The 22,893-nt window shown below is 48.2% G+C and overlaps 2 protein-coding genes across 5 annotated transcripts in view; one reads left to right on the plus strand and one right to left on the minus strand.

Moving 5' to 3' along the window:
- The window catches only part of ACAP3 (ArfGAP with coiled-coil, ankyrin repeat and PH domains 3), a 146,136-nt gene extending 140,984 nt beyond the window's left edge, over positions 1–5,152 (minus strand). For 2 of the 3 annotated variants that reach the window (XM_083453839.1, XM_083453838.1), the window contains exon 1: positions 4,896–5,151. In XM_083453839.1, the coding sequence (XP_083309965.1) occupies positions 4,896–4,942 (47 nt within the window). In that variant the 5' untranslated portion in view covers positions 4,943–5,151. Of the gene's footprint in view, positions 1–4,895 lie in introns of all 3 variants that reach the window. The other variant, XM_083453837.1, reaches the window with a different exon arrangement.
- A 5,106-nt stretch (positions 5,153–10,258) lies between these two features.
- PUSL1 (pseudouridine synthase like 1) overlaps positions 10,259–22,893 on the plus strand; it is a 66,118-nt gene continuing 53,483 nt past the window's right edge. For both annotated transcript variants that reach the window (XM_083454277.1, XM_083454276.1), the window contains exons 1-2: positions 10,259–10,581; positions 12,395–12,452. In XM_083454277.1, coding sequence (XP_083310403.1) covers positions 10,523–10,581; positions 12,395–12,452 — 117 coding nt within the window. In that variant the 5' untranslated portion in view covers positions 10,259–10,522. The remainder of the gene's footprint in view (positions 10,582–12,394; positions 12,453–22,893) is intronic.

Here is a 22,893-nt window from a genome sequence, read left to right on the forward strand (position 1 = left end):
AAATATAAATGGGTACTGGCCCAAATAGCTATGCTCTGCCTCCACAGCTAGAGGCAGCAATGCTTCCTAACAGCAATACAGTGGTACTTCGGGTTACATACGCTTCAGGTAACAGACGCTTCAGGTTACGGACTCCGCTAACCCAGAAATAATACCTCAGGTTAAGAACTTTGCTTCAGGATGAGAACAGAAATTGTGCGGTGGTGGCGTGGCAGCAGCAGGAGGCCCCATTAGCTAAAGTGGTGTTTCAGGTTAAGAACGGACCTCCAGAACAAATTAAGTTCTTAACCTGAGGTACCACTGTAATCCCCCTTTCCTAGGTCAGTTGCATAATGAAGCACAGATTTTTAACAAGGGCAGATGTCATGACTTCTGTACCCAGCAGTGATCTGGACACAGAGTTGAAGGATGGGGAGCCAGGTCCGGGTCCGGGCTCAGAGCTGATGGCAGAAGACAGCGAGACCAGTGTGCCAAACCCTGGACCTTCATGAACACCTTTGCCCGACCAGATGCTTCCTAGGAAGCAATAGGCCAGAGCCAATGTTGCTTGAAGGAGGTATACAAGGTATACAAAGCTCACTCAGAGCTGTCTGTGGTCCAGCAATCTTTGACCAGTCTTGTTGCTTTCTCTGTGGGCTCCTGCATTGGAGCAGAACATTACAGCAGACGACCTGCCTATACCTTTCCTGCTGTCAGAGCCACAGGTAGGTTTGGAGATGCCCTGGGCAAAGCAGGCTTTAGTGGGTCTGCTGCTATGTTAGAGGCCCTCTTCCTGCCCTGGTGAGGTGGACCACTAGTCAGCTTGTTGGGCCCTGGAACTTCCATTTAAATTTTGCACCCAACCTGGTAGTCAGTCTCTCCGTATATATTTCACCACAACTTCCAGCATCCCTTAACTTTGGTCATGGTGTCTGGAGTTGATGGGATCTGTATTCCAAAACCTCTGGAAAGCACCAGATATGGGGCTGTGCCCAGTGTTAGCCCTACTCAGAACAGACTTCTTGAGATTGAGGTACATGGCTAATTTAGCTTTGTCACCTTCAATGAGTCCACTCAGAGTAGGACTCGGAGATAATTCTAGGGAAGGCTACTCTGCAGCATTGCAGGAAATTTAATTGGCACTTTCTGGCTGCAGATGGTTTTTCAAAGGCTGATACAGAGCAAGTGTCAGTGGTTGGTGCTGCTAGGATACTGAGGGTCTGGCACCAGGTCTTTCCAACATCTCTGCCCCAGAACAGGAAGTGGATGATAATCTGATGAGTGCCATTATCAATCAAAAGTTGGGGGAAGAGACTTGGACAGTCCAGCCATGTTTACCCAGAAGAAAGTCCACCCCGAGTCCAGTGTCACTTACATTTGTACCATACATTTAAAGTGGCGCCATACCACTTTAATAGTCCTGGCTTCCACTGAAGAATCCTGGGAGCTGTAGTTTAAGAGTGTTGAGAGTTGTTACGAGAACCCCTAACTCCCTTCACAGAGCTGCAATTCCCAGACTTTCCTGGAAAGAGGGATTGACTGTAAAACCACTCTGCAAGTCGTGGCTCTATAAGGGCAACAGGGGTCTCCTATCAACTCTCAGGATTCTTTTGGGGGAGCCATGGCTGCTAAATAGTGCTTTAAGTGTATGGTACAGATTGGGTGCAGGTCGGTCTTACTCCCAAGAAAGTATATAGAGCTTCACAGCCTTAGCTGAACAGATAGACTAATCAGCTCTCTGGCAACAAATTAACCAATGAAATAGCACATTGATTTAAATTGGATTGAATTGAATTCACTTTGCAGATTACCAAAACCTCAGTTAAAGCACCTTTTTGCAAGGTTTTGTTTATTAAATGATAAACGACCATTACTAATGGGTTGATTTTTTAAGTTTTCTTTTAATGCTATTGTTACAACAGGGCTGCATTTCCTATTGTTACAACAGGGCTGCATTTCCAGACCCCTTACTCAGGAGTAAGCCCTGTCAAATGCAGTGAGGCTCACGCCTAAGTGGATATGCGCAGGACTGTGTTGTAAAATATCCCGACCTCTTGTTTGCCGATGTGCGGATTAAAAATTTGCCTTCGCCAAGTGGAATGGAACTTCAATCTTCATCAGCTTCTGCGGCTCTGATTGATTAGCCAAACCATGTAAACCGACTGGTGTTTTTGCAGCTCCGGTGATGAGGTCTTCAAAGGAAAGACAGCACGGCCCAGGATTGTTATGCAGGCCAAAGTATGTCTACTCAAAAGTAAGTCTCCCTGGCTTACTCCAGATTTGCATCTTTAGCACTGTGGTCTGGGCCTGGGGCAGCAATTCCAGGTTTGAAGATGTCATGGACATCTTTCCTCTGTCAGTAGACCTAGGCACATCAGAAGAGCCCTGCTGGATCAGGCTAAAGGCTTACTTAGCCCAACATCCTGTTCTCACGGTGGCCAACTAGATGTCTCCGTGGGAAGTCCCCAAGCAGGATCTTGGTGCAACAGCAACTCTCCGACAGAGGAGGCAGGACACAGCCATCATGGCTAGTAGCCGCTGAAGGCCTTCTGCTTCGTGAATTTGTCCAATCCTCTTATAAAGCCATCCTAGTTGGCAGCCATCACTGCCCCCTATGGGAGCGAATTCCATACTTTGCACTGCCTGGAGAAATACTTCCTTTTGACAGTGATATTCAGCCACACTTTGAACTTCCCAGAATACCCAAGGATGATTTTGGGTTACAGGCCTTATGGGAAATGGAAAGGGGGTCTTGATTCAGCTGCCCACTGCAACTTAGACGGACGGGGAGAGAGCCCACCAGAGGATGCTTTGCTCAGACCGACAACAAGCCCAGCCTATGGCATTTTGTGCATATAAACCTATATGTCCAAACATGTACGGGCATGCGCATACAAGCAAATATTACATGCAGCAATGGGGAAGCTTATTTCAGCCCAAGGGCCACATTCCCTGCTGGGCAGCCTTCCAGGGGCCACATGCCAATAGTGCATGGAGCAACAGATGCAAATTGTACCTTTGTACAGGAGACTAATTTCTACGCACGCATTCTCACACCCCTCTGCATCCTCCACCCAGGCAAGCAGAAAGGCAGGATCAGGATCAATGTTCAAGGGCACATTCCAGCCAGGCAGAAACATTCAACAAGGGCCAGCGAGGGGTATGGACGAGGGAGATTTCCGAGGCCTGAGGGCCACTTCTGGCCTCTGGACCTGAGGCTCCCTACTCCTGATTAAATGCATGGATGCATACAGAGATCTTTCTCAGTCTCTCTCCTCCCTAATTTAAGGTATACCTTTGCCCTTCCAGGAAATCTGCAGCTGGCGATGCTCCATCCCTGCACTCTAAGCCCGTATCACTGACCAGTATCTCCACGGCTCCAAACACAAGAGCCACCACATCCTTTCTGGTGGGTGGTCTCTGCGGCATAACCCTGTCCCCCGCCATCTCAGACACACACGCGTGGCTGCAGATGACCTTGATGTCTCCCCATCCTTGAGTTCTCTCCTTTTCCCTCCTCGCTTAGTCGCTCAAAAAAAAAAACGTCTTTGGGGAGTAGGAGGAGAAACGACACCCCCCCTCCAGCTTAATCAATATGAGTTTTCTTGCTCTCTTTATTATTATTATTATTTAAATAATATTTATAATGTTTTGCTTCTTTTGCCATTCCGGACGTCTTCTGGCTTGCCTTTCTAGACGAGGCTTCTTGACACCACCCATCTTTCCTTTATCTGTTCTCACGCCCAGCTGAGATCCCTCCGGATGAATGGATGTGTGTGCGTGCGTGCCCCTTTGTACAACACCAGGCGTTCAAGTCTCTGCGATTGGAGGGACCCAGCCAGACAAAACACACACACACACACACACAGTTTTTTGGTGTGTGTTTTTTAAGCCTGGGCAGTATACTATATTTCCACTCCTTGTAGAAGAGGATGACATTGAGCCCCCATCCTCCGTAGAGGGGATCGTCAGGCCTGCATCCTAGTTTCTCCTTTTCCCAAAACACTACCAATGCCGCTAGACCTCATGAGGCTCATTAAGGGGGACAAGGCTGTTTGCATCGGACCTTTCCGTGGATCCATTTGATCACCCCTGCTTACTGGATCCTTCTGTCTCTTTCCCACCTCCCTTAATGAGATTAGAGGGGGAAGAGCCTTTGTAAGGCAAGAAGACAGTCCTAGACAGGCAGTCCTAGACAGGCTTCCCTCCCTCTCCCCCCCCCTCTCTTTTTCTCTGCCAGAGCCAGCTGCTCATCTTACAGGGACTAGAGGCTTAAAAAAATAAATCATTATCAAGATGTTGAGGGGGGTGGCTTGAAAAACGAAGCCCTCCTTTTCCCTACCAAACCTACCATTATGTTCCACGGCAACTCGTGTGTGTGTGGTGTGTGTAATCCTCCATGAAAGCTGTTGAATTCTTCCATGCGGTTTTTGCACAGACCAAACCTGAATCTCTCTCTCGCCTGCATTCTAAGGGCAGGCGAGTGATTTCCCCCCCAAAAAAGGGAGAACGCGGGGAGAAGAGGCATTTTGCTCCTTGCACAACCCAACCCAACCACGACCATTTCTTCCTTTCCCCGCCTTTAACAACGAATAAATTAAACAAACCCCTGTCACTGTGTGTGTGTGTGTGTGTGTGTGTGACGCCAACCTGCTTCCAAACCGCGACGCCGAACGCACCCCGTACAAACGCCAAAAGCAGGTCACGGTTTGGGTTGGGGGGGGGGGAAGGATGGAGAAAACCGGCTCCGAGGGGAGACCTGGTCCAGCCCCATCAAGACTGCGCCTTGTTCTTGGGCGGGGAACCAGAGCGGGGTGGGGTGGGGGGCGGCGGTTGAATCCGAAGCGATTTCAGCGCGATCCGTTTTGCAACCATAACAAGAAAAGGAGACGGAGATCAGCAAGACTCTTTCTTACCGGAATCGGGGCGAATCCTTGATGCACTCCTCGAATTCGACCGTCATCTTGGCTTCCTTTTTCCCCCTCCTTCTTCTTCTTTTTTGGAGGGATGGGGGTAGGGGTTAGGGATTGGGAGAGGGGGGTGGAAGAGAAAGCGACTCAAAATCCGGAGAGGCGCATCTCCTGCGGCAGCGAGCCCCGCGCACAGCCTCGCCACCCGGCGCCCTGCTTGCCTCCAGCGGCGCGGGCTGAGCGCAGGAGGAGCGGCGGCAGCGCCAGTCCGTCGGCGCGCACGCTCTCGCCTTGGCGCGCGGCTCCCTCCCTCTCTCTCTCTCTCTCTCTCCCTCCTTCTCTCTCCTTCCTGGGCTGTCAGGGGGGTTGGCTGGGGAAAGAGCCAGCGAGCGAGCGAGCGAGCTGCAGAGCTTGCCAAAGAGTTGTGTCACACATACACACCAACACACCCAGGGAGCATCTACCAATTACCTTGGAGAGCAGAGGAACACAGGACGGAATTGGAGCGCTTTTTTTTTTTTTTTTTTTTTTACTAAATAGAATTATAGAGTTGGAAGGGACCCCTGAGCATCATCTAGTCCAGCCCCCGGCCATGCAGCAGGTATATGCCGCTATCCCACATGGAGATCACACCTGCAACCTTGGCATAATCAGCACCACCAACCAACCAAGCTATCCAGAGCTTATTTCTTTTATGGCTCCATTCATATCCCCCTTTCCTCTCCAAGGAGCTGAAGGTGATGTGTATGGTTCTACCCCTCCTTGAATCCCCACAACAACCCTGTGAAGTAGGATACGCCGTGAGGCTTCCAAGTAGGGGTGCCCCCTTGAATGGTGGGGCCATAGCTGTCAACTTTCCCCTTTTTTAAAGGGAAATTCCCTTATTCCAAATAAGATTCCTCGCAAGAAAAGGGAAAAGTTGACAGCTATGGCCCCACCCTGCGTAATCGCATGACGTGGCACTTGCACACTATTTGAATGGCAATGCCCATCAAATTTGAAGGGGGGGCGGTCCCTCAAATATTTGAGGGGGGGCAAAGGGACCTTGGCCCCTAGGAGTTGGCTCCTATGCTTCCAAGGTCGCCCCCAGTGAGCTCCAGGGCTGAATGGTGGGATTTGAACTCTGGCCTCCCAGAGCTTTCTTCCGGCACTCAAACCACTACTGCACCACATTGGTTGTCGTTTGTCCATCTGGGCTCTGACTGGCAGCCACTCTCCAGGGATTTGGGCAGAGTGCCTTTCCCCAGAAATACCATTGGGGATTGGGCCTGGTCGTGCCGCAATACGAAGCAGATGCTCTGCCCTTGAACAGGAGGAGTGCTGGGGCAGATAAATAAATAAAATAATGTCGTTAACATGGGATGAAAATAAATAGGACAGTTTAGGGCATCCTCTGCCAACCCGGTGCCCGCCAGATGTTTGGGGCTGGCAGGAGGTGTGGCCCAAAACATCTGGAGGGCAACCAGCTTGGTGCAGGCTGATTTAGAACACGATGCTGCTGCTGCAGTTTGCCGTATTAACTCCATCTGATTTCAGCAGAGGAGTTAAATACATTTGGCAAGACCCATGCCCTCTACATTTGTACGGTGTTTGAGAGGGTTCCAAGCACTTTGCACAGGTTAATCTGTTGCACTGCTTACAACAAGCCTGTAAGGTAAACTTGAAAGGATTGGAAGGGGCCAGTTTAACAGCACCTGGTTTGCTGGCAAGATGTCCCAGGTTCATTCCCTGGAATCTCTGAGCAGGGCTCAGAGAGGGGGGACCCTGTCTGAAACTCTGGGAAGTGGGTGCCAGATAGATCAGCGTTTCTCAACCTGTGGGTCGCCAGCGCGTCACAATCCTGTGCAAGTGGGTTGCTGGCTTTGTAAGTAAACCCGAAATAATAATTGTTTGTAATCCCTAACTAGCAGAATGGGCACCTCTTGCGACTTTCCTGTTTCGTTGTCATATTGTAAAGGCTAGATGACCTTAGGTGTCTCTTCCAACTCTACAGTTCTATGATTTTATGACAACTGTGACAATAAATCGATGGGTCATGGTGCCAAGTAGTTCTGGCCTTGAGGGCTGCCGCACCATAAAGGCTGGGAGCCACTGAAATAGATGGACCATTGGTTTGACTTGGGAAGGCCTATCCTTGGAGGAGGCGGTTTGTTGTGTCTCTATAGGGTTGACTATATTATTATTATATTATTATTATTATTATCAATTAAATTCTATACCACCCTTCATTTGAGGATCCTGATATTATTATTTATTATTATTATTATTATTATTATTATATGTAGGTTTGGCTTTTTCAAATCAATCTCCACTGGCGCTGGGCAAATGCTGCCAAGTCTCTGCCACGGGTGTGCAATTGCCTTGCTCCCAGCGAAAGGTGGAGTAGGATCCCAGTTGCAGGAGTCATTGCTCTGGGCTCAATTCCTCACAATCAGGAGACACTCCACAGAGAAGCAATGTGGTCTCTCTTAATGGTATGTAGCCCAGTTTCCTTCCTTCGTTTCTTTTTAAAGAGCACGTTTCTAGTCATTAGGATGCCAAAGATACGCTTGAAAGGGTGGGCAGTGGTTGCTGCAATCTCTGAAATGATTTTGTCTGTGTTTGGTTTGTTGCCCTGCTGTTCCGCACTCAGAGAGGGAAGCTTTTGGGGCATCCCGGTGAGACATGCCTTCTATCGAGGCCATCAGGGCTCTACATGGCAGAAGGCAGATGTCATCATGCTCTAAACCAGGAGCTTCCTAAGCCCCCCAGCACTTCAGCAGCCCAGAAGGGACACAGAGGGCGCGCCCGTCCCTGGACTCTGTGAATGGAGCGGCTCACACACAGATCAGATTAAATTAATCTGGGGTGGCTGAAAAGTAATAAAAAGTGCTGGATGTGCTGGTTTAATCCTGATCCTCCTGCACATCGTCAGCAGAAGCTGTGGGAACATTTTCTGTGCACTGAGCGACACACACAAACAGAACCGATTGCATAAGTCCTCTGGCAGGTTGCATCAAGCACATCTGTTTAAAATGCTGATATATTGGAACCTTTGGGGACGAATAGGCTTTTCTTCTTGAAAGAAGCACAGGCCTTGTGGAAATCAGACCCCAATGTTGCCAGGAAATTAGATTTATTCCACTGGTGTATTAATCTGAGCGCATCTTGAGTAGATTGATACCAGAACTTTTTGTTTTTATTTATTTGCCACAGTTTTTATCCTGCTGGAGGGACAACACATCCATTATCCCCCCTCATCTCATTTTAACCTCACAACTGTTGGAAGTGCAACAGCAAGGATCATTCAGTTTGTAATTTAAGGGTTGATTCTGTTACGTTAAAGTCAACCAGCCAAGAGGGAAAACAGGTGGGGAGGCACTGCTTAGCAATCAGGCAGAGTGGCGTGATCTCTAGTGAGGTTGCATGTGTGCCGACTGGCTACATAGTTCTGGAGATTTCCCTCTGTATAGTTGGTTCTATGCCTCCCTGCTATGTGCAAAGCCTGTAGTGCGAAAGGCAAAAACCTCTCTGTTAATTTCGCCTGAATTATACACTGTTTATGTTCAGTTTCTTCAGTATAGTGTTATCAGGGTTTCTTTTCCTTCTGGACTCTCTTTGCATTATCCAAGTGACTTTGCTTACAACAACAGGACCCTGTAAAGTAGGTTACAACATGACACTGAATAGCCCATGATACTTCAGTGAACTTCATGACGGAGTGTGGATTTGAACCACAGGTTCATCCTTGATTCTCTAAGCAATACCCTTGTGCGTACTCTGCATGCAGAAATTCAGATTCTCAATTCTGCACTGCATAAATTATACAATGTTGCACTCCCCCGGCATAAATTATGCAAAACACAAAATATTCAGGATAGATTCTGATCCATTCTGACTATTTGCTATTTTTGCATAATTTATGCCCTGTTCCTCAACCGCTGCAAATCGAATTCAGCCATTCTTGTTTCTTAGATTTCAGTGTGCCTTCCACACATTCTGAAATCTCAAAGCGACTTACAGTGCTACCTCGGGTTAAGTACTTAATTCGTTCTGGAGGTCCGTTCTTAACCTGAAACTGTTCTTAACCTGAAGCACCACTTTAGCTAATGGGGCCTCCCGCTGCCGCCGCGCTGCCAGAGCACGATTTCTGTTCTCATCCTGAAGCAAAGTTCTTAACCCGAGGTACTATTTCTGGGTTAGCGGAGTCTGTAACCTGAAGCGTATGTAACCTGAAGTGTATGTAATCCGAGGTACCACTGTACAAGAATGCAGGTGGAGGACTTGAACCCACAGGTGGGCGAGAGTGCATATATTCAGCCCAGGTTTCAGCCCAACAGGAGCTGGCAGCAAATTATAGTGTAGATAGTCTGTGGGATGGTCTGCCCTCCTCTATTCCCCTGTCCCAATTAATCGCTGTCTCCCAGACCCACCCCTGTGACATCACCCTGGGTCTCAGATTTGGGCCCTGAAATCTCTGGGTCTGGGATTCTCCTGCTTTGGGGGTGTCCATGGATGATGGAAGATGCAGCACAACATCTGAAGACCCAAGTTTGGGAAAGACTGCTCTAGACATATGGTAATTCAAAAGAGGAAGCAACCTCTGTACATGAGCAGGGGCAATCCGCCCTTGGGCCCTTAAAATGTGGGGAAGGTACCGTATTCTGCATACACTCAGAGGTCTTGAATCCAAGATGCCTTAACTTTTGAGTTGTACCACCTTGCGCTGATGAGAGATCTCGTCAAGTCTGCTCTCAGGTGTTTTGGACTTGGGAGAGATCAGTGCAACAAAGTCAATTGCAAAAAAAAAAAAAAAAAAATCAAAGGGGAAAAGTCAGTTTTTTGAAGGAAGCCTTTAAGCCTTAAAAGGGGCTGGTGGGTTGGAAGCAACGCTGCATTTAAACAACAACAGCACACACACATTCACCATCTTTCTCGACAATAATAATACATTATTTTTAATCACAAAGGAGATTGGACGTTTTTGTTCACAGTTGGGAAATTCCCTCCTATCCCTAAAGAGAATCACCGCGGATTCTCGGCTCCTCCTACCCAGCTGGCGGTGTGTCCATTTGTGGCCGAAAAAATCGCAATCAAGCCGAGACACGGATAGCTCTAGGCCCTCGTGAAAGCGCCCTATCTCTTCAATGGCACCAATTTGAGCTGCCTAAGAAGCTGCCTGTGGAGTGGGGCGAATCAAGCCCTCTCTCAAACGGGGAAGAAGTTTTGTTTCTCCCCAAAAGGCGGAGAGAAAAAAATAATATCGCAAAATAAGAAACGCGTTGGGACTCTATTAAAAAAATCTCTCACTGTAATTAGTTTAAGAAAAGGCAATTGGGAAGACACTCCAAGATGGGGCTTTTATTACCAGGCACCTAAACTTTCAAACGCAGCTGAAAGCCATGCTGCATCAGGCAGGACGCTGCTGAGACCGGTCGGCGGTGCCAGTTGATCCCCTTAATTAGCATTTTTAAAAGAGGAGGGGTAACAGGTGTTTGTTTGTTTTTTAAATATTGCAACAAGAGCTTTCCACTTCCAGACTCAGGCAGCTGTTAAATTTGCCAGAAGTTATTAATAATGGCAATGTTAATTGTTCAGAGCATCATATTCATGATTCATAGCTGAAATTTCACGGCGGCTTTTGAAAAACCAACATGGTTTCTCCCAAAACTCGGTATCTGCTGTTCTTTCAATACCTTGGGACCAAGTACTGGTGAGTACGGTATGTTTAGAAGCATTCTCAAATGCTCTCTGCGTGAAACTCGGGAGAGCCTCTGCCAGTCAGTGCAGACAATACTGAGCTAGATGGACCAAGTGGCTTGGTATGGCATACAGAAACTTCCTGTGCTCCTATTAGAGGAAGGGCTGTTGCTCAGTGGTAAAACTTCTGCTTTGCGCACAGAATGACCGAGTCCTCCCAGCATCTCCAGGTAGGACTGGAAAAGGCTCCAAGTCTGAGGAGATTTCTCCTCAGCCTCCAAGCCTGGAGATTTGCTGGTGGTCAGTGTAGACAACAGTGCTAAAATTTAGTCAAGCAGCAGGTGTGTTTTGATACTAGTGCAGGTCCAGTTGTGACTACGTGGAGATCTCTGGATTCCAGGTGGCGACTGGTTACATACGCTTCAGGTTACAGACTCCGCTAACCCAGAAATAGTGCTTCAGGTTAAGAACTTTGCTTCAGGATGAGAACAGAAATCATGCTCCAGCAGCGCGGCGGCAGCAGGAGGCCCCATTAGCTAAAGTGGTGCTTCAGGTTAAGAACAGTTTCAGGTTAAGTACGGACCTCCGGAATGAATTAAGTACTTAACCCGAGGTACCACTGTATATGGTTCACCCCCTCCTCTGTTTATCCCTACAATGACCCTGTGAGGGAGGTTAAGAGGCTGTGGCTGGCCCAAGGTTGCCCAGTGAGCTTCATGACAGAGTGGGCTCAGACTTTCTGCTAATCTAGCCCAGTACCTGGTGCAGCCCACTGTTAACTGTCTAAGAGGATGAGAATTTATACATGGCTACACAGCATATTTTAGGTGACATATTAACTATTTTAGGTACCTTATATTACCTAATTCTCTTCTGTGCATTTGTGACGGGAAAATGGAACCGAAGTTGATTGAGGCTGTGTCCACACCATACATCTAAAGCATATAGCGCCCACCCCCCAAGGAATCCTGGAGTTAAAATTCCCAGAACCCTGAACAAACTATTCCCATGATTCTTTGGGGGAAGTCTTGTTCTTTAAATGCAAGGTGCATGTGCAGCCCAAGTCTCTTTGGGAATAGGGGAGCTTTCTCATGAGGCTGGGGAGTTAAAACCATTGTTCTACGTTGGGATCCATGCCGACAGCTGAGATTTTCCATTTCTACCTTTCAGTTAGATGACACATTAGGTAAGACAATGGGAAATTGGTGGCGGGGAAAAGGGAGAGCGAAGAGAAGAGGAATAATGAGAATTAAGATTGCAAATGACATCTGTTGCTAATGTACTGATAGCTCTTGCTTTTGCACCTGCTGCTAAAATATTTTCCTTCGTCTTTAACCTTGTTAGGTTCTTTTGTTATTAATAGGGCAATTATTTCACTCAACATGCGGGTTCCTTGTGCAAGTTCTTTTTCTTTTTTTAAAGGGGATTATTATTATTATTATTATTATTATTATTCTAATTTGCTCTCCAGATTGGTTGTGGGAACCTCCGGTTCCCACATTTCTGTGCCTTGGTTTGGCATAGTAGCAAAGAGATTGAACTGTGAATCAGGAAGGGTGATAGAGAAATTCTCAAGGGCCAGTGAACCTTTGGCCCTCCAGATGTTGCTGAACAGCAACTCCCATTGATCCCAGAAAGCATGGCTGATGACCGGGGATGATGGGATTTGTAGTTTAGTGCATCTACTGGGATAAAGCTTTCCCTTAGCTGCCCTACTTGATTTGATTCAGCACAATAAAAGTTAGGGCGATGGTCAATGCCTGTGGATCACAGTCGCCCTCCACTTTCTTCTGCTTGAGGTAATTATGTTTTTTCCTTTGCTGCAGTGGCGTGAAGGAGGTTCGTCCTGACCAGGCGGTGCTTGGAGTGCAGAATCACTTGGAGGTACGTACCACAGCTAAGGTTTTCAAATTGGGTTGGGACGGGCTATAGGGAGAGGCATGATATCTTTGCTCTCCTGGTTGGGGGGCTTCCAGGAGCCAAAGGGCCGGAAGAGATGCCTGGAATTTTATGGAAATCCTAAGACCAATGAAAGCTGTTCTCTGAAGGGCAGTGGGTTGTTCAGTGGACCAATGACAAGAGGTGCTTCGACTCCGATGTAAGTGTTCTAGGCAGCCAATCAGAATGTTTTCAGATGCTGCTTCCACCTCCTTAGTGATGTTGAACTGGGATTGCACAAGAGCAAGCCAGGTCTGACCAGTTATGTTACTGCAAAAGACGAAGGGATTGAACTGAAGACAATCTGTGTTTGGAAATTATATTTGCCTATTTAAGATTTCCCATAAGGCTGCCAAATTGCAGAAACTGTAGGTGTCTGTGTAGATCGACATATGAATATAGGGATTTGTCATAATCATGAGCTCTCTGACCAAGTTTTTTATTGAGGTGGTTAACCTGTTTCTGTCTCGGCTGTCTTAGAATGGAACTAACAGTACAACAGTTTGTTGCATGTAGAAAGCACAAATATTGGGGTGAAGGCTAGACTGGGACCCCTTCTGCCAACACCCAGTTTTTGTAGGCGCAGATACCGTATTTTTCGCCCTATAGGACGCGCTTTTTCCCCTCCAAAAATGAAGGGGAAATGTGTGTGCGTCCTATGGGGCGAATGCAGGCTTCGCGGACCTCTCCGCAAGCAGCGGGAGCGCTCCCGCTGCTGGCGGAGAGCTGCCTGCGTGCTGAAGCCTGCGCGCGCTGAGCTCAGCGCGTCCAGGCTTCGCGGACCTCTCCGCAAGCAGCGGGAGCCAGCGCTGGGCTCCCACGGCTTGCAGAGAGCTGCCTGTTTGGGGGCTGGGGTCGAGGGAAGCTCGAGCTTCCCCAACCCCGCGCCTGGGGGGGGAAATAATTTTTTCCCTTTATTTGCCCCCCCAAAAACTAGGTGCGCCTTATGGGATGGTGCGTCCTATAGGGCGAAAAATACGGTAATTTTTTGTTTCACTCGTGAACAATCCTCCATGCAGCAAAAATTCCCTTCACTTACAAAACCAGTGTCAGGATTCCCATCTGGCCTTCCACCTGATAGGCTGCCTTTCTATGGGTGGGGGAATCTGTCAGCCACCTTAGTAGATTGGGACTTTAGAGTGAGTACCATTAACCAGCTCTTCTCTCCCCATCTTGGAACTGGAGATAGCATGTGTTTGTGCGCATACACAATTCACTTTTCCAAGGGATCTGGGTAAAAGTCACATCCGGTAGAAGCAGGCTGAGCCTTGACAAAACCCATAGAGCTGAAGGAGGAAGTGGGAAAGAGCGCCATTCTTCCAACTTCCTCCTACAACTCTACGCACTTTCAAGGGAGAAAAAGGTAACTACCCTCAGCACCTTGTGGCCAAGGGTGGGTGGGGTTGCTCAGAAGCTTTGTGGGCACCAGGGAAAGACCTCAGGGGCACCATTGCACCCACATGCACCACATTGGCGACCCCTGCCCCCAAAGCCTCCAAGATAAGTCTTCGTTGTGCTCCATAGCATCAGGGGTGAGGACAATTCAAACATAGGGTTTTGTTAAGTGTCGAATCGGGCCAGCAGGGTGAAGCCGTTCTATGGAAAGGACAAGCTGGATTTTCTAGGGAGTTGAGTACCCCTGGAGATTTCAGTTTGGACTTGGTCTTCAGTTAAGACTTGCTTTTGAGCCCATCTGTGGCAGGTCTCCCAAATGGAACATGCTGGGAATCTGCATGCCTGTTGGAATGCTGGATTATTCTTTTTCCAAGCGGAGTTGACTCACTCCCGCTGTAGTCACCCACCCTTCTGGAGCCAGACGTTGGGGACGTAAGGGAGAAGGCGGGCGGTGCACAGCTCAGAGGTACACAGCTCCCTCCATCTGTTTCAGCTTCAGTTTTGGCCCGAGGTGTTGCAGGGCGTTTTCACGTGAGAGGCAAAAGAGTCTCCTGCCAAAGTACCTGAAAATGTGCTCAGATTCATCTCTGTATCGAGGCGAATTAGTGGATTTCTCATAAATAAAGGTTTTCATTAATTACAACATCAAAACTGCAGGCAGACAGGAAAGGGCATAATCAAAGTTCCAAAGCAGTACAGATGTTGCATTTTCCAGAACAAATAACATGAAAAAATAAAAAGAAGCAAAACAGATAAAAGCCAAGTCTTGCCTCAAGACAAATTAGTGTGTGTGTATATCTTTCTCTCTCTCTCTTTCTCTGTGTACATATTTGGCCACACTGAGAAAAGGATGCTGGACTAGACACTAGGTCTCTTCTGATGTTCTTCCTGTACAAATTCTAGGTGCCATCCCACCCATGAAATTATTATTATTATTATTATTATTATTATTATTATTTCTATACTGTTTTATATTTTAAAGAGAAAATCTCAAACACATTAAAACAGGACAGAACAGAATGAATTCCAGCTTCAATTAACATATTTCAGATTGTTTTCGAAGTGACATTTCCCTTTCCCAATATTTATTTACGTACAGTGGTGCCTCGCAAGACGAAAAGAATCCGTTCCGCGAGTCTCTTCGTCTAGCGTTTTTTTCATCTTGCGAAGCAACCCTATTAGCGGATTAGCGCTATTAGCGGTTTAGCGGCTATTAAAGGTTTAAGGGATTAGCGGATTAGCTGCTAAAAGGCTATTAGCAGCTTAGTGCCTTAGAAAAAGGGGGTGGGGAGCGGAAAAAAATCGCAAGAATCGCAAGACATTTTTGTCTTGCGAAGCAAGCCCATAGAGAAATTCGTCCTGCGAAGCGCATTGAAAAACGGAAAACCCTTTCGTCTAGCGGGTTTTCCATCTTGCGAGGCATTCGTCTTGCGGGGCACCACTGTACTTAATTTATATAGTTGCCCCGTAGCAGAAGCAGTGTAGCAAACCAGTGTGGTCTGGAAAAGGACATGGGAGACCAGGATTCAAATCCCTCCCTACTCAGTCATGAAGCTCACTGGGTGACCTTGGGCCAGTCACAGCCTCTTAACCTACCTCATAGGGTTGTTATAGTAGGGATTTACTGAGGAGTGGAGAAAAAGGTGGGATATAAATGCAGTACATAAGCTGTTCTGCTTTCCAGCTTAAGAAAGCTGGAGGGGCTAGCCAGATGGAGATGTTGGTCGCAATTGGACTTGTGTCAGTAGCAAAACACGCCTGGCGCCTGGCTAATTTCTAACAGTGTTTCAGCATCTCCATGCCCATTGGGGCAGAAGGCAGGGAGCTGAACAGTAGGTGGCGCCAGAGCCAATGACAGACAGAGCCAACTTCTTCTAAGTTTGTCCCCATCCACCTCCTCCCTACTGAGTTCTCCTAGGGCAAAAGCTGAGACGGAGGAGAAGCCAACAGGAACCGCTGTGAGTAAGAAGGCAGGCAGACAGGGGCTGGCTGAGGTTGTTGGGGCAGTGCCCCATCTGTCTCAGCAGACCAGCCTCCCCTCATGGTATTTCATTACAGGAAAGGATGACTGTTGGTGGTTTTATTGAGGGGAGGAATGTTCATTCCCGGCTTGCTACTGGAGATGTGAAGTTTCGAGGCTACTCCAGAGGCAAAATTCTCTCTCTGTTTGTGACTTCACCCAGGGAAGGGAAACGGTGTGTCTGTCCTGGGGAAATGTGATTTGTTTCCATCCCTCTGTTTTGCATGTTCTGCGATGTTCAGGACCTTCTCCCTCCCTCTCCCAAACCAGTCCTTCTGTTCTTCTCTCTGCTTCTCCTCCTCTGCAACGAAGGCTGCCCAGGGCGAAATCTTTTTCTATGCAAATTGTCTTTTTCTTGGCCCTCGAACGTGCGCTCCGGGTCCAAGAATTTCTTCCCATGCATGAGGAAACAGCAAAGGGAGTGTTACGGGACAGGCGCCCGGGACAGCTTGAGTCTTTGTTTCTCCAAAGGGAGAGAGGGAGGGAACGAGGGGGGGAAACAAACCACGAGAGGTGGACGCGAGAGGGAAGCATCTGGAAATCCTACATGACTTGGAAAGGGTTCTTGGCGACTCGTAAGAGATATATAATTCCTCTCTTTCCCAAATCGCTCCCCCTGCATGGCTGATCTAGACAGTGGTATTCTCTTTTGGGCCTCTGCCGGCAGCTGACTCAAAAGGGTGGGATGGAGGACTTTGTGATAAACATTTGCAGATCACCGTTCGCCCCCTGATCGCCTAGGACAAGTAAGACCCCAATGAAACGAAGGGGCCTACGTTAGTTCTGTCTGTTAACTTCAGTGGGTTGACTCTGAGTAGGGCTAACATTGGATGCAGCACCGTTATTATGTAGTCATGCTTATTTGTTACGCCCCTTCTTTCCTCCGGTGAGCTGTCGGTGGCAAACCTGGCTCTCATGCCTCTGCTGTGTTGTAGTGGTTAAGAGCGATAGACTCGTAATCTGGGGAACCGGGTTCGCTTCCCCGCTCCTCCACATGCAGCTGCTGGGTGACCTTGGGCTAGTCACACTTCTCTGAAGTCTCTAAGGCCCTCTCACCTCACAGAGTGTTTGTTGTGGGGGAGGAAGGGAAAGGAGAACATTAGCCGCTTTGAGACTCCTTCGGGTGGTGATAAAGCGAGATATCAAATCCAAATTCTTCTTCTTCAACCCTGTTAGGTAGGTTAAAAATACTTTTACTGGTGCCCCTAAGGCCACACAATGAACTTTATGGCTGAGTGGGGATTTGAACCCTGGTCTCGCAGGTTCTCATCCACCATTCCAGTCCAGCTGTGGGGAAACTTTAACCCCCCAGATGCTGCTGAACTACATTCCCCATCAGCCCCAGTGAGTATGGCCCAATGGCCCGGGATAATAATAGTAATAATAATAATAATAATAATAATAATATAAAAATTATTTATACCCAGCCCTCCGCAGCCAAAATCAGGCTCAGAGCGGCTAACAGCAATCAAAGTAACACAGCATTCTAAAATCGATATTCTAAAATCAATTCAAAATCAATTGACAACCACTGGGCCAGAGATCTATGAGGATCACCAAAGGAGGGGGTCAGACTGTGCCTTGGCCAAAGGCCTGATGGAACAGCTCTGTCTTGCAGGCCCTGCGGAAAGATGTCAAGTCCTGCAGGGCCCTAGTCTCTTGTGACAGAGCGTTCCACCAGATCGGGGCCACAGCCGAAAAAGCCCTGGCTCTGGTTGATGGAATGATGGATGATGGGAGTTGTAGTTCAGCAACATTCGGAGGAACAAAGGGTCCCCAAATCATAATCATCATTATCATATTTTTTTGTTTATACCCAACCCTTCTCTCTGGGTTGCCCCAGCTCCTCTTCCAACACATATAAAAACATTATAAAACAGCAGAAATTAACAGTAGCAATCTGATCCAATATAAAAAGTAATAATCACTTTAAAAGAAACAACCTATGTCAAATAAAGCAATATTCAATCATCCATTAGAATCTAATAGTGAATGCACCACATCTGGCTGTTTCAGCTAGCCTAGTTAACAGCCTTTGATAGAACGATTTCAGAGTGATGGAAATATCTCTAGGAGGGGTTTACAGAACGGCCCCTTCCCTCCGGCCACATTTACACCATACATTTAAAGCACTCCGGTATCACTTCAAACATTTATGGCTTCCCCCGAGAATTCTGGGAGCTGCAGTCTGTTAAGGATGCTGAGTGGTGTGGAGAGAACCCCCATCCCAGCCCACTCCAAGAACTACAGTTCCCAGATGGTTTAACGGTCAATCCCGTTCTGGGAATTGTTGCTCTGCAAGGGAAATAGGGGCCTCCTCATGACTCTCAAGGGACGCGGGTGGCGCTGTGGGTTAAACCACAGAACCTAGGACTTGCCGATCAGAAGGTTGGCGTTTCGAATCCCCATTATGGGGTGAGCTCCCGTTGTTCGGTCCCTGCTCCTGCCCACCTAGCAGTTCAAAAGCATGTCAAAGTGCAAGTAGATAAATAGGTAAACAGCGTTTCCGTGCGCTGCTCTGGTTTGCCAGAAGCGGCTTAGTTATGCTGGCCACATGACCCGGAAGCTGTACGCCGGCTCCCTTGGTCAATAAAGCAAGATGAGCACCGCAACCCCAGAGTTGGCCACGACTGGACCTAATGGTCAGGGGTCCCTTTACCTTTACCTTTACATGACTCTCAGCACCCTTAACAGACTACAGTTCTCAGGATTCTTTGGGGAAAACCATGATTGTTTAAAGTGGTAGCATAGTGCTTTAAGTTAGTGGTGTGAATGTGGACTAAGCTCACAATCTTCAAGCAGCAATTTACACGTCACATGGGGGCAGGAGGAATGGGCTCTGGTGCTCAGCACCTCACTGCCAACAGTCAGGGGTGATGGGAGCTGGAGAACACCAACCTCTATGTGGGCCACAGTTTCCCCATTCATGGATCAAAGGTTCCTGGCTTCGCCAGCCAGAAAAGGAGGTTCCCTGCTATGTCTCTGCATGAGTAGCTGCTATGGCTTTTCTTAAGATTGATTACAACACAGGGGGGCAACCTTTGGCCCTCCAGGTGTTGCTGGACCCCAGTTCCCATCAGCCCAAGCCTGCATGGCCCAGTGGGCCAGGGATGATGGGAATTGGAGTCTAGGAACATCTGGGGCGGGCACCAGCTTCTCCAGTCTTATATGACCTTGGTTGAAAGCCTCCCAGAGTGACTGGGACAACCCAGTCAGATGAGTGGGGTACAAATAATAAAATTACTATTATTATTATTATTATTATTATTATTTCAAGAAGCATTTGGCTGGCTGCTTTTGGAAAGAGGTTCCCAGACCAGATGTTCGATGCCGTTCTCCTTTCAGCACAGATGTGCTGTTGAGGCGGACCAAAGTGCCCAGATCCCACCACCTGCCCTCCTTGTTGGCACGGCACACCCTTAATTGGGATTATTGGGCGCCGTTTCCCCAGCAACCGGCACGCAAGCAAATTACGGCTATGCACATGATGGGTCTCTTCTCAATCTGGCATGAGTGAAGCTGGCGGATTATCGTTGCGGTGGATGATAAATAAAAGTGGCAGATGTGCAGGGCAGCTCAGAGGGCACCAGGAGAGGACACGGAGAGGTCATTTGTGAACAGGGTCAGGAGTTCGGCAGGTTGTGCCTGCCAGCCTGTGTCGTGCGGTGCTTTTCGGCCAAACTGCTGATGGGAAGGATTCCGCTGGTTGGCTGAGTTAGGGTGGAGCTCTGCTTTTGCCTCTGATTCTGTGTTAAAAATTGCAGAATTAAGCATCCTAAAACCCAGGTCTTCATCCTAATGGGAAACCTCAGGACTGGGGGGGTGAGTGTGGCCCTCCAGGCTTCTCCAGGCCACCCCCCTTCCCAAGCCACATACCTTGCCAGCTCTGCTTGTCACTCTCCTTGAATGTTTCTGCCTAGCTGGAAACACTGATCCTGCCTCTTGCTTGCCTGGGTGGAAGACGGAGAGGGGTGAGCTTATGGGTAGAATCTAACCTATAGTAAAAAGGTAAAGGGACCCCTGACCATTAGGTCCAGTCGTGGCCGACTCTGGGGTTGCAGCGCTCATCTCGGTTTATTGGCCAAGTACAGCTTCCGGGGTCACGTGGCCAGCATGACTAAGCCGCTTCTGGCGAACCAGAGCAGCGCACGGAAACACCGTTTACCTTCCCGCCGGAGAGATACCTATTTATCTACTTGCACTTTGACATGCTTCCGAACTGCTAGGTTGGCAGGAGCAGGGACCGAGCAACGGGAGCTCACCCCATCGCAGGGATTAGAACCACCGACCTTCTGATCGGCAAGTCCTAGGCTCTGTGGTTTAACCCACAGCGCCACCTGCATCCCAACCTAGAGTACAAAGGGTAAAATTCAGATTCATCGCTCCGCCCACTGTTGCCTCTAGCCCCGCCCACCACTGGCATATGGCCCCCAGAAGGGATTGCGGCCCTCGGGCTGAAACGGGTTTTTAAAATTGATTTCCCCGTCTAAAAACTAGGTGCGCCCTATGGTCAGATGCGCCCTATGGTGCGAAAAATACAGTACTTAAAGCTGAATGTGGAAGTTAGAAAAGTGACTCTCCTCACATCCTCCTTCTGCTCTACAGTATCTGCTTTTCAAGACTCAGCATAGTTCTGCCAGATCTGACTTTTACCCAGATCCTTGGAAAGCAAAGTGTGTATACGTGCATTCTCTCTCTGTGTGTGTGTGTGTGTGGTTTTTTGGGGGGGGGTCGGGGGGAGGTTGCTGATCCAGGATGGGGTGTGTGTGTGTGGAGAGAAGCATCTGGAGGGGGTGCAGACTCAAAAATCCAGCTCGTTGACAAGTACATAGAGCAGGGTTGCCACAAAAGCTGTTGAGCTTTTTTGAGACTTTTAAAAGGAAATTCGCCGAAATCTAAACTTCCGACATGGCTCGCGATTTCCGCCCAGACACTGTTCTCCACTGCCATATTCCGGCTGTGTCCGGGAATTTCCAGATGGACGGCAGCCCTATCATAGAGCTGAATGAAGAAGTTAGAAAAGTGACTGCCCTTCTCACTTCTTCTTCCATCTCTATGTACTGTTTTCATGACATGGATCCCTTCTACTGGATTCCACAGTTTGCTTTTCAAAGGGAACAGTGGGCAAAGTTTGTATGTGCGTGTTTTGGGTGTGTGTGTGTTGTTTGTTGTTGTTTTAGGGCTGTCAGATCAGGGGCATCCCAGACTTCAGGGCCCCAACCAGAGACTTAATGTGGGAGGCAGTGGAAGACAGGAGTGCCTGGTCCATGGGGTTACGAAGAGTCGGACGTGACTAAACAACAACATAAATGGAGGTTAAAGGGGAGCAGAAGATGGCAAACCCCCCCCCCCCCCCGGCTATCATTTGAAGCTCCCACCAGGCTGAAGCTTGCAAGCCGCATGCACAGTCTTAATATATCATTATCTTTACCATCCAAGTGTTCCTAATTATCATTACCTATTTGTAATGTGTTCCTATTTTCCCTAAACAGTCCTGGATTTGCAGAAGGCATTCCGGTTTCTGATTTGATCCCAGAATGTCCAGCTTTTCCTCAGGGCATCCTTATTTTCACTGGAGAAATGTTGGAGGGTATGGAGTTATCTGACAACCCCCCCCCCCCCCGCCATCTGAAGGGAGCCCTGTACAGGGAAGTGTTTTTTGTTTTTGTTTTTAATGCTTGATGTTTTAATATATGTTGGAAGCTGCCCAGAGTGCCTGGGGCAACACAGTCAGACGAGTGGGGTACATCGGATAGATGTTGGAAGGTATGCATTATCATTGTCATTAAATGCACGCTCACACACCCGTGTGTGTGTGTGTGTGTGTGTGTGTGAAGTGACCTGAAGGAGAGGCATTCACAGCTCTCATTTCAAAATCCAGATGAGCCCATGGACCTAAAATGGCCACTTATTAGGTGCCCAGTTCCTGGTGCAGCGAAGCTGCTTTAGATAAAGGAGCTAATATGTTGATGTTGATGTGCAACTCAAAAGTGTGTGTGTGTGTGAGAGAGAGGGGGGGGCATCTTTGTGCAGGCTGGGCAGAGAATCTAGAGATAACTCCCCAACCAGCTTCTTGTAAGGACAGTTAATTACCCATTTAGCTGGAAATCTCGTCGTCTTTCCCAGCAAGGGATAATTTCCAGAGCCGGAGCATTACCCATTGGATTTGCTGCTTTCTACCCACTCCCCACCCCCCACCCCCAATCTTCTTCTTGTTGCCAATTCTGCACGGATGGTGGAGATTGAGGGCATAAATATAGCATTCCACCCACCCCACCCCAAAAAAGGATTCTTACGTAAGTGACGCCCCCACAAGCCCTCTCCCCTCGTATATTATTATTTCCGCCTGTTTACCACCCACGCTGGAGTTCTCCAAATGGCTTGGATTGTGTGCTTTTTTGGTCTTATTTGTTTTGGTTCTCAAGTTTTTATTTTCTGCGTTTGAAAAAAGAAGAAGTAAGAATTGCTTTGCTGGGAGAAATCAAGGGGCATCAAGGAAATTGCCTTGCACCAAGGCAGACCGTTGTTCTATCATCTACAACACTAGGCAACCTTCTGAGGACCAAATGCCAGTGGTGGGTGCACTTGGGCAGAGCAACAGGTGCCCATTTTACCTGTGCACAGCAGGCTGCTTTCTACACATGCTCACGCATCTTTCTCCACCCTCCATCCTGGCAAGCAAAAGACATAGAATCATAGCTGCTGGATAGATCAGTCGGTAAATCATTAGACTCTTAATCTCAGGGTTGTGGCTTCAAGCCCCACGTTGGGCAAAAGATTCCTGCATTGCAGGGGGTTGGACTAGATGACCCTCGTGGTCCCTTCCTTTGGGGAGAAGGCATGGCTTGGTGAGGTTTCTGAGGGCCACATAGCAAGACCTGGAGGGCCTGAGGTTTCCCAGCCCTGTAGAATTATGAGAGAGATTTAAAAAACCTGTTTTTTTACATCTGTGACGCTGACAGACCTACCCAT

The sequence above is a fragment of the Podarcis tiliguerta genome (assembly GCF_965153285.1).
Source record: "Podarcis tiliguerta genome assembly, chromosome: 8".
Classification (NCBI taxonomy): Eukaryota; Metazoa; Chordata; class Lepidosauria; order Squamata; family Lacertidae; genus Podarcis; species Podarcis tiliguerta.